We start from the raw sequence: 12,246 nt of genomic DNA, 5'->3' as shown, positions 1-12,246 counted from the left end.
GACACGGCAGTGACACGCACGATTATCTCAGGATGCACTCGACATTACACACAGAAGTCATATGAGTGCTGCAACTAGTAAGCAGACTGCCTGGACCAAATGCTGAGTCTAAGAAAATCCTTCCACTCCTTTGCGCAGTTAACGGATAGATATTTCTCATTTTTTCTACTTAGTAACTGAAAACTAACAATTTAACAATTTTCACAATCCCACAAAGGCGTTGTCGTTCGAAAACTATCACTAAGCCATAACCCCTTTATTTTCTAACTGGTCACCTATCTCTTCATTGGCGTACTCAGGCATAAAAAAAAAACTCTTTTATACCACTTTTTCACCAGCTGCCACCACCTGTAATGAGGATATGATCCTCATTATTCATTTGGTAAACGTGTAACACGAGCGTCCAGGCAAAACAACAAATAAATCTCTCTCTCTAAGCAACCAACGGCTCGCGACCTTCTCTTTCTCTCTCTCTTGCCAAGCGACCTCTCTCTCTCTCTCTCTCTCTCTCTCTCTCTCTCTCTCTCTCTCTCTCTCTCTCTCTCTCCACCTCTTTTCTACTTCTTTCTCTCCACTCTAACAGGTAATCAAAATGAGAGAGTTGCATTATAAAAAATACATTTATTAATAACGAAAAACTGTAAATCAATTAGTCTCACAGACTATCTTAATTAATTAAAACCCCAAACAATGTCTAAAATGTAATGGTCACAACCAAAATGTCTAAAAAGTAATGGTCACACCATCGGGGACTCGGGACTTCCTCGGTCCCCCCATAGTTCCTTGCCAGAACCGTCTGTTTCAAAGACATGAGAAACACCTCGTAAGTACACACATAAGTTTTTTAACAACAAAGTCAAAGATTGAAGATTCCCATAAAACATAAATAGGTAACAAGCTACTCTTTGGCTAAAAATATTATAAGACTCACCCAAGCAGCCTGAATATTTCTAGCACTATATTATAAAGAGACTTTCGCTGAGCTTCCACGGCATCCTCTCTTTCTCTCAAAGACGCCTCCTATCAAAATCCCCCATAGACTTGGGTATCTACATTATTAACAGAAGAGGCGCACACGCACATACGAATGCACATTTCGACAACGCCTCCCATTACTGGCTACAACCAGTTTCCCAAAGGCACTGAAAAGAGTTCATGACCTGCGTACATTGACTTATCTTTCTATGCAGTTTCAATATCACGCCACCCACAGAAACCCATTGATCAACTTTTCTCGGGTCGTTGCTTCTCCACATTCCAATAGGTCACAGCGAACATATTGGCAATATATCATTAATCATAACCCTAGGAGTAACATATATATATATATATATAGATATATATATATATATATATATATATATATATATATAGTATATGTATATATACTTATATATGCGTGTATATATCAAGTATATATATGTTTATAGTATATATATATATGCATATCATATATATATATAGATATATATATATATATATCGATATATATATATATATATATATATATATATATAATATATATATATAATATATATATATATATATATATATATATATAGATATATAGATATGTATATCTATATATCTATATATATGTATCGATATATATATATATATATATATATATATATATATCGATATATATATATATATATATATATATATATATGTATGTGTGTGTGTGTGATATATGTATATATAGTATTGTACCTGAAGTATAACGAAATTGATATAAATCGTTCAATTCCCTATGTGCGAAGTTCATGGTCATCATATCCTACGAATAGGTCCAGTAAAAAAGTGATCAATTACCTCCACAATCTCCTATGGGTCTGCAGTTTTATCGCTAGTTAGGTAGTACGCTAAACAAGTGCGATACTCAGTGTTTTCAACGAAGATTTTTTAATGCCAGAATTTTCGCTTTTAATTAATGTGCTATGTACAAAGGTAATTTCCAGTTTCAAAAAATATATCTTTGGAGATCACGTTTCATAGACAATGAAAACTTCTAATATTATATATACCTGATCTCTGCAAAAATCGTAAAGATCAAGTGGCAACTTCAATTATGAGGACTAAGTATTCTATCTCCCCAGATCGCCAATCCATTATCATGTCATCTTTGACATTTATGTTGAAGTTAAAATTAGTAGTACACATTAATCAATCTATAGTAGATTCACATCAGCCGTGCATCTGATGTCTAGGCCAGTCCCTTTGACGCTCCTGATTGGCTGTTGATAAGCCAATGACAGGGCTGGAGCGTTCACATAGGCAGGATGTATGTTCACTTCTCCTGAGGGATGCTTTTGAAAGACGTATCCCTCATGAGAGGTGGAACATACATCCTGCCTATGTGAACTTTTGAGAGAGACTGAGTGTTTCCAGGCCCCGTGATTGGCTTATATCAGCAGCCAATCAGGAGCGTCGTAAGGACTGGCCTAGACATCAGATGCACCGGTGATGTGATTTACTATAGTAATATCTGTTTACATCATAATACATTTAAAATAAACTTGAAATTATGCCTTTCTTTATGCAGTGAGAAGTTGAGCTTCTATTGTATTTGCACCAATATTTAATTCAGGACCAGGACAGATTAAACTTTTTCCCTGTCATATGTCATCATTAGTTTGTTTTCAATAAGTAATCGAAAATAAGGATAAATCAGACTCCTCCTCCTTTTCAACTGGAGAACACCCTCTTCTTTAATTGGTTGAACTTGAACGCCTACTGTTTCCGGTCCCACCCTTGGGCGAATCCTAGTGGGTGCCGTGATCGTAACCACCCACTCGATGGGGGGTCAAGGTTCAACACTTACAACTTGCCTCATCACATTTTGTTGTGTCGAAGGCGCGCGGTTTTTATGGGTCTCACTTTTCAAACATCCTATTTTGCGTTCAGTTTCTACCTCTCTCCCTACCTCTCCTTCGCCTTCATCTACCATAACTCTACTAGTAAATTTTCTTAGCTAATATATTCCCCACATAACTATTTCTACAGACTTCTGCATTCTTAACAATGCGAGTTTATATGATTATGAAATGTGCCAGCATTTTCTTGTTTTTTTTTAGTTTAAAGGTCTCAATACAAAATTAATTAGATAATTAATATCTTAAATATGGATTATTGTCTCAATTGATGGAAACTACTGCACCAGGTAAACAAAAAAAAAAAAGTGCTTTCAAGTTCTCAATGCAAATGTAACTTGTTTCTCTCTCTTGGTAGAGAAGACAGTTCAGTGTTAAACTAAATAACAGGTACTGAAATTGTATGTGGATGCATTCCATAGCGATAGAAATTATATCCAATATGAGTGGTAGGTTACTCGGTTGTATGAACATATATACAGGGTGTTTTCGAAATTAAAGCACTCTACAGCATAAACTAAAATTGATATGGACAAAAACAATAGTAATGCAGAACAGGTATTTATTTAAGTTTCTCTCTGAGTATTTGATATTTTGTGTGGCCTCCATCTGCCTGTACTACAGCCTGCATTCTCGAGGGTAAGATTTCAGTAAATCACAAAAAAGCTGAGACTCAAACTCCATTTCCCTGAGCACTTCGGGTCGTTGAGGTCGTTGAAGCTTGGTATACCATCATAGTTCACTGTGCGCTTCTTCAACACGATCCTTTAAGATACTACCATTGTTTTCACAGACATTAAGGTCAGGGGAGCTACCTGGAAATTCACTTGATGAGAAGAAATCGATACCACTGTTTCGAAGCATCTCCTGTGTCTGAAGAGCCTTGAAACATGGTGCCTTAGAATGCAAAAATGGAGGATTTTTCAACAGATAACACGATTCTTCAGAAGAATTTCCTGGCGAATACTTCTCTGAACGTATTTTGCCATTCCATGATCTGTCCTTTTTCTTGATAATCTCCGACATTAACATTTAGCTGCGAAACGGAGAAAATAAATTTCCCAAATATTCAGGAAAAATTTCACAAACCTTGGCGAATAAGAGCACGTAACTCACTGAGATCATCCAACTGTTTGCAGCCCAAATGATGGGTTCATTTTATGATTTGGACTTACCTGTCTGTGTAAAATGAAAAATTTCATCTGATGCGGGGATAATATGGAGAAAAGTCAGCCGCATCCCAATCTCGAAGAAATGAACCACAAAACCATGCACCGAGGGTCTTTCTCTCTGGTTGCTGAGTGGGATGTTGGGCTTGCTGATAAACATGAAATGGCTTGATAACCAGAGTTTTTTCAACCCATGATATACAGCACTATAAACTTTCTTTCTTTCCCCTTTTTGTTTCTAGTTTTTATCTTTTTTTTTTTTTCTTTTTGTTTTTTTTTTTTTTTTTTTTTAAAGCGCCCAATTTACATAAAGACTTTCTTGGTCTTACCCAATGCCTCAGCTATGGACGTCTTTTGACTCTTCTGAGGAAAGGGGTACTTCAGCCCTTACAAGATTCTCACTCTTTCCGCAATGACAAGACATATGGATTTTTGTTCCGAAGTTTCTTTTAACCAAAGGGTTTCATACTGCTTTCATGTATTTAGCTATCCAAGAATCGTGAAAGAAGGATTGGCTTCAGCATCCCTTGGCCTATCTGAAGGTGTTATAGCCCAGGATTCGGTCAAAATCCATATGATGTTTCCTTCAACGTCGTTAGCCATGGCTGTATCTTAACCTCCGTCACTCAGTCTTGAAAATACAAGAAATGTAAAATGAAAAATGACTTAATAGAGAAACTTAAGATAATGTACTTGGAGATAAGCCTAAGTAGCAAAGAAAAAATTCATAACTTTCCATTTGTTCTGTGGAGGTGGAAGGGGGGGGGATATAATTTCGAAACCAACCGGTAGTATACTTACAATAATTAATTAGTCAATGACTGAACAAAACACTTGAAAATGGGAATTCAAATTTTCATCATATCTTATGAAATGTTCAGTTTGAAAACAATTTGATGGATATAGTGTAGTTACACAGAGTACTGTAGGAAGTGCTGCAATATTTTTATTAGGGTTGGGGGGGGAAATAACAGCATTCTTTAAAAACTACTGTGATTCAAAGTTGACCGTCCGTCACAGCAAATTGTCTAACAAAGAATTTCCATTCACCCATAACATGGATTCCCATGGGAAAATGACTTTGGTGGTTAATCAAAGGTGTGTTTACTTTTGTTCTGTTTACTGGAATTGGGATCTGGAATTTAGATTCCAGGTGATTAATGGTCGCTGAACCGCCATTCATTCCAAAAACCAAATTCTTTTATTATTTCTAGTTCTCTAATAAGAAGATAATGTGGAATTGCATAATTTACCATCCCATTTTTAATGTGTACAAGGAGTCTCAGATATTTCCGACGTTCAGAAAGTCTGCCTGCATATTATATTAAACATAAACGCAACGTCTTACTAAAATTGCATTCTCACCAAAAACGCGGTTCGCGTCGAGTAGGGCTAATTCATTGGGATAGTGGTTCATTTTCGCCTTCCCTTAAATAGGAATAGGGTATGTTAGGTTTTCTTTACACTTTTTGACTTTTTTTTCATATTGCATTTGCAGTTTACGAAACGCGAGTTATGGTTCTTATAAAATCTGGATCCTTTTATATCGTTTTGTTTTTTCACTTTTATGTAAGACAAAATGAAGTAAATAATTAAATTTCAGTTTCATTTTTTCTTTGTATCCATATGATAATACATTTAAAATCATGAAAAACACCTTACCTAACTTTTTGAAAATTTTTTATGGTTGAGTAGTTAATTCTTATTATACTATTATATATACTATATATATATTATATATATATAAATATATATAATATAGATCATGTATATCAGTTATGTATGTATGTATGGTCGTGTATATATGATTAATATATTATATATATATGATATGCTATTGTATGTATGTGTGTATAATTATATATATATAATATTATTATAGATATATATATAATTATTTCCTTGATGTTCTTTAGCTAATTCGTTTAGAAATGTATCTTTTACATTAGTTATCCTGCTACAAAATTCAACTAAAAATGAAACTCGCCTTAGAAAAAGGGCCCATTTTTCCCCTAAGTTGCAATTTACCCGCCTGTAGGTAGTTATTGTTGTTTTTCTTATAGACAAAAAGGTAAGTAAAGGAAAATCCCCAAATTTATTTTAACAGATAGAAAATTAACAAAAGAAGTCCCGCATGGAGAGAGAAAGAGAGAGAGAGAGAGATGAGAGGGGACCGGAGGGAGAGAGAGAGAGAGAGAGAGAGAGAGAGAGGCAGACAACGAAGAAAAATCTCTGAGAGTGAGAGAGAGAATTTCAGCCATTTATAACACCAAGAGGACAAGGCAGGGTTAAACAAAAAAGTGTTCAGAATATTTACCTGCTATATCTTTTGATAAATCGAAAAATATCTCTCGTGGAATATAGGAAAAATCAACGAAAAATCGAGTAGAGAATGATGAGGAGAGTATGTGAACTGCGGATATGTCCAGATAATTGTTCGACAAATACGGAGAGAAGGTCGAACGCCAGGAATAGTCATCTAGTTGATTTATTGCGGGCTGCCTATTCAACTGGTGAGGTTTTTCACCTAACTACTATTGGACGGAGTTGAAACAGTCCAACGGAGAACGGAAACTGAAGGAGAGGAATTGCGGGCTTGGCCGAGACACCATCGGTGCCAGACAGAGAGAACAGCAGGTGACAAACCTTGGACAGGATAAGTTTCGTTCAGCTGAACAGAGGCTCGACTGAACAATGAAGAGATTCAGGAAGGCGGGCAGGGCAAGAAGGGAAAGGAACACACTCGTGTGATCCAGATCACACTGGAGGTGTTGCAAGTTGAACTTGCAACAGTAGGCCTGGACAAAGAAAGTGCCTAACTCCGCTCGAAGCTGACACGTTGTTCCTGAAGAGGGAGTATTGACCAAGAAAAGGTAAGTGAAAATCGGCCAGCGGGAAGACAAGATCCTCAAGATGAAAATTAGCAAGCTGATGGAAAAGACAAAGGAAATTGGGGAGGGGAGAAGAAAAACGATCCCCTATGTGATGAGGATAAGGGAACCTAAACAGTGCGGTTGGCAGAGGCAAACAGCCAGGTTGAGAGGCAAGAGGAACTCCGTACGACAGAAGAAGAAAGAACCGCCAGTTAAAAAGCAAAGAAGAAGAAAGAGAGGCTGGCGGATGGGGCGAGGCTCCATCAGGAACAAAAGGGACACCGACCCGAAAAGCGCGAATCCCGGACAAAGGAAAGACGTCGATGTCAGGTTCGAGCGCCAGCAGAAGCGGAAGTGGAATGACCTCAGGAAGAAAAGGCAAAAGCGGACTGGGACTCCAGTGGTGAAATGTTGAGGTTGGGAAAACTCAACGAGGAAGGAGCTGACATGTTCTTCCTAGAGAAAGGAAAATCGTGGCTGGGAGAGAAGACCGGTGTCCAGCAGCGAACGGAAACGAAAAGCTGGAAGATGAGGTTGGACAAGCTGTGAGGAGCGAAGGAGAAATTGGTTTACAACCATGAACGAACCTGGCAGGGGAAAAACAAAATGCCTTGAGAAAGACAACTGGAAACTGAAGTTAGGCAGCTGTTTCGTCTTCAAGGAATCAAAGCGGCCGATCTCCCAAGGAATGGCGCAATCTTCAAGGGAATGGCGCTGGCCTCGCAAAAAAAAACGTGGATGCGATGTGAAAAATTTGAGGGACAGTGTTTGTTGTATGGAAACTTTTAATGTTTATTTGTAATAAGTTTGCTTTGTTGATCCTTAAAGGAAGTTGAAGTTTGGCAGAGAAATAAAAATGCTAAAAATGTTTTTTTAAGAGTTTTATTAATTCCTGAAAAGGAAAGGAAGATGGGAGGATTGAAGAAAGAAAAGCGTGGAGGAAAATGACAAGGATGGTTGGGGAGTGCCAGGAGAAGAAGCATAGGATTTAGGGAAAGCCGCAAGGAGAACTGAAAGGATTCAGAGAAGTCCCAGGAGAAACTGAAAGGATTCAGAGAAGCCATTCAGGAGATCTGAAAAGATTAAGAGGAGCCCCCAGGCAGAAATTGGAAGGGAGTCAAGTGGGCAATATACTGGCATCCAAGGACTAAGGCAACGGTGTTGTCTATGACAGGACAGGCGGGCAAGGCCCACCACGCGAGCGGGGCGGGAGGGCGAGGCCCACCACACATCTGGGACGGCGGGCGGGGCCCGCCAAAGTGTCCCGGGATGGGCGGCCGAGGCCCGCCACGTGTCCTGGGACGGGCGGCCAAGGGCCCCGCCACGTCCCGGGACGGGCGGCCGAGGCCCGCCACGCGTCTTGGGACGGGCGAGCAAGGCCCGCCACATGTACAGGGACAGGCGGGCAGAGCCCGCCACATGTCCGGAGACAGGCCAGAGAGCCGGCCACGTGTCTCGGGACGGGCAGGCATGGCCCACGACGTGTCCCAGGACGGGAGGACGAGGCCCGCCAAGTGTCCCGGGACGAGCAGGCATGGCCCGCCACGTGTCCCGGGACATTTGAGATAGCCTCTCTCCAAAACGTAAGGGAAAAAAAAGAGGAAATATGGGAAAATGGAGCGCTTATGACTTACTTTAGATAATTGTTAAAGGGAGTGCAAGGACGCCATCGAAAACTCAGCGGATTAATCTAATTTACATTTATTTACAAGCAACATTGAATGGCCTGAGATAAAGGCAAAGCAGGTATGCCATGTGGGACAGGCCATGTACTGTCTGGAACACTCTTATCTTTCATAAAGTGGGAACACTGGCCAAAATCAACATTTACTGCAATGCTGGTTTCCAAATTTATGAATTCAGTTAATACAAGCGCTTGCACGGAGACGGAGCATGGTCTCAGCAATCTGGAAATTAATTCCAAAATTACACACAACATAAACTTAAGACTTCTTGCATAATATCTCAGCTAATCACTATCGAGGGTGTTTATCTTTAATCACACACAAGAGGAGGGACTCTAGTGCTTAAATGAAATGTTCAATGAAGACTTAATCTTGGACAGGTCTCAGGGGTAGCACGTGCTACGATGGTGGACAAAGGACGTTCAGTAGAGGAGTTATGTAGGCTGGTTGGATTTTGCACTTTTGAGACGTACCTGTAGTCCTTAGTGGCTTGCACATGTATCGTGATGTCTAAGGAGGGCTCCAACCAGCGACGACGAAACAAAGAGGCTGACTTCAAGTCAGAGGCGAGCACATCTGCCCAATAACAGAAGCTGGCGTAGACTGAGGACGAATCAGGGCATTTCCAAGCAGCCTGGGATCACACACTGGCTACGGCATTGTCTGGAAAGATGCAAAATCACAGTCAGCAGATTTGTGGGAAAAGTGGTCTAAAGCTAGGAGTACCTAAAGACCAGCAAGAAGCCTATATAACCCCTGCGACATGCCCTTCTTACCCTATACACTAGATCTAGTCGTTAACGGATTATTTTCCCCCCAGACCGGAAATACCAATCTCCCAATGCTTTAAAGGTGGGGGTAAAATGGCTGCTCTTCTTAGCAAATAACTAAAAATGAATGATCCTGGGAAGACGAGGCGATCAAAAAACCGTATATATATATATATATATATATATATATATATATATATATATATATATATATTATATATATATATATACATGAGAGATTTTTAGATCCGCCACTGCCATACCATCACAATCGTGACTCTTTCACTTCTTTAATCTTTACTAAGCCTTCCCTTCGTCTTATTTCATCATTTTCCAATCTCTCAAACAGCAATACTCCCATAATCCACTCAGCATTCTCATCTCTGTTCTCTGAACCTTTACTTCCTCTTTTCTTCTTAGAGCCCATGTTTCTGCTCCATACATTAACGCTGGTCTTATTACAGTGTTATATATCTTCACTTTTAGCTTGATTGGCATTTTCTTATCACATACTACTCTAGCTATCTTTCTCCACTTCCCCCATGCAGCTTTTATCCTACTGCCTTCGATAATAACACCAAAGGATAATATTAAATAAAAGTGTTTGAGTCTATATCAGACGATATTACAGAGTTTACGAAAGTAATATAAATGAAAACACAAGTAACGGGTAAAGCACGGCTTACTAAATGGACGTAGTCATGGTCTACCTCCTTCCCGGTTTAGACAACAATTTCAGTTTTATTTCCCATTCTATCCTGTCTCGCAGTAATATCACGAGCGTTATGTAAACGATGATTTTGAGATGTGGAGCCTCACTACAGAACATTCTTCTTGAATACGAATCCCTTAGATGAAATGCGAAGTTGGTCTAGTGCTTACCTTTTAGACCACATCTGTCCTTGCAAAGGTATTCAGATATTAAGAGAGAGAGAGAGAGAGAGAGAGAGAGAGAGAGAGAGAGAGAGAATATAAGTATTTTTCTTTGTCTCGTGGCTTTTTTATATATACTCAGATTTTGCTTCACCCGAGGATAAAGGGTTTCATTCTTTAACTACTATAATGGAATAAATAAATATAACAGTTACATTACAATACAAAGATTCATTGCTTGTACCAAGTGGCCAAGGTCGCCTGGGTACATTCTTTGAAGAATTATGATCCTTGACAGGAGTAAATTATTATACTTTTATATGATTCTGGATGACATAATATTCCCTAACCCCCCCCCCCCTTTCCGCCCCACCCCCACCGGCCCCAGCCACGCCTCCACCACCGCCCTTTATTTGGGATAAAGAGCCGGAAAGTATGGTACGAACCATAGATCTCTCTCTCTATATGTATGGTATGGGCAATCATATAAGCGCTTTTTCCAAAGAATAAGTACACTTGATGCACCTTTCATTAGCCAGTAAATGAAACAAATTCGTTATATCCCCTACGAACGTTAACTGATACTGAACTGACCTTTTTTTATACGTATAGGTAAACCATAAGCTAAAAAAAAATCTATATACAGGACATTTTTTCAAGCAAATTCTTGTAGTCCGTGCGAATTGCATTTCCAAATAATACGAATTGCTCTACGCAATTTGGATTTATTTTACGAAGTGACACATATTTACTATTACGTCCCCCTCCAAACTATAATGCATTCACATCTGACGTGCTTTAGTCATGTCTTCAATGGATGACAGTTGTAAAGTGACGGCATGTCTGCTGTTCCGTGCGAATTGCATTTCCAAATAATACGAATTGCTCTACGCAATTTGGATTTATTTTACGAAGTGACACATATTTACTATTACGTCCCTCCAAACTATTATATATAATGCATTCACATCTGACGTGCTTTAGTCGTGTCTTCAATGGATGACAGTGGTAAAGGGACGACATGTCTGCTGTTCCGCGCGAATTGCATTTCCAAATAATGCGAAGATTTCTAAGCACTTTGGATTTATTTTAACTAAATTATACATATTTATTATGTCCCCTCCAAACTATAATCCATCCACGTCTGATGATCAGTCATGTCTTTTTTAATGAATGGATGACGTACTAGAGGCATGGCGTGACATCACCCGGGAAAGTGGAAACAAAACAAGATCCTCCACCTCGGTATCAGTGTTGCCGAAGTGCGGAATTTTCGTCAGCTATCCAAGTTTGTATGCCGATGCGGATTCCACATCTACATTTTCAGCAGCAATTTCTTCATGGCGCATTCATGTAAATTTATCATATACAAATTGCAATATTTTTTTAATTTTAAACAATTTCTCATTCAAATACAATGTTATGAAGGATAAGACTCTTATCAGACAATAGTGTTATATGTGACACACAGCCTCAAAATGTTAATAATGATGCCGAGGAACAGTGCATAATTATATGGTCAAATAGTGACGAACACATCGATTCAGATATTACACATATCAGTGACAGACTCGGATGAAACATTGTTCACAATTAGAAAATTAAATAATTTAGTTTACCGAGTAAGATGAGAATTTCGTTTTCTTTGTTTTCGTATAGAAGGCCAAAAGTAAACAAGCATCGCTTGAAAAACGTAACTAAGCGCTTGCGGAAACATTATGCGGATACATCGGCAACACTAGGACTCCGAGGCTAAACGGCTTATAGTCAGTCTGTAATTAGCGGGGCAGATGGTTAGACATCCATCTCTCTCCCAGTCACTCTGTCTCACGGCCTTGCTCTGTCCCAAGGTCATATTGGTCCCAAGGCCAACCGAATTTTAACTAGCACCAACTTGTCACGATGCCTAGTTGCGCAGTGCATGACTGTACTAATTATTCGATAGGAAAATAAATTTATAATTATTATCGGTGTCCGAATATAAATAAACACAAGACATATGG

General features: G+C 39.0%; 1 protein-coding gene across 1 annotated transcript; it reads left to right on the top strand.

The window, feature by feature from the left end:
• Positions 1–7,027: 7,027 nt before the first annotated feature.
• On the top strand, positions 7,028–8,479 carry LOC135223997 (uncharacterized). Its single transcript, XM_064262921.1, has 2 exons — positions 7,028–7,318; positions 8,090–8,479. The coding sequence occupies exons 1-2, from the start codon at positions 7,028–7,030 to the stop codon at positions 8,477–8,479; spliced, it is 681 nt and encodes a 226-aa protein (XP_064118991.1).
• Positions 8,480–12,246: the final 3,767 nt, after the last annotated feature.

The sequence above is a fragment of the Macrobrachium nipponense genome, chromosome 10 (genome assembly GCF_015104395.2).
Source record: "Macrobrachium nipponense isolate FS-2020 chromosome 10, ASM1510439v2, whole genome shotgun sequence".
NCBI lineage: Eukaryota > Metazoa > Arthropoda > Malacostraca > Decapoda > Palaemonidae > Macrobrachium > Macrobrachium nipponense.
Note: the sequence above shows the minus strand (reverse complement) of the source record. Positions and strands in the feature narration are given on the sequence as shown.

Excerpts from the sequence above, each read along its gene's own strand:
- LOC135223997 (XM_064262921.1), top strand. The coding sequence starts at position 7,028 with ATGAGGATAAGGGAACCTAAACAGTGCGGTTGGCAGAGGCAAACAGCC. Across the intron at positions 7,319-8,089 it reads AGCGGACTGGGACTCCAGTG|GACAGGCGGGCAAGGCCCAC; the intron begins GTGAAATGTTGA and ends TGTCTATGACAG.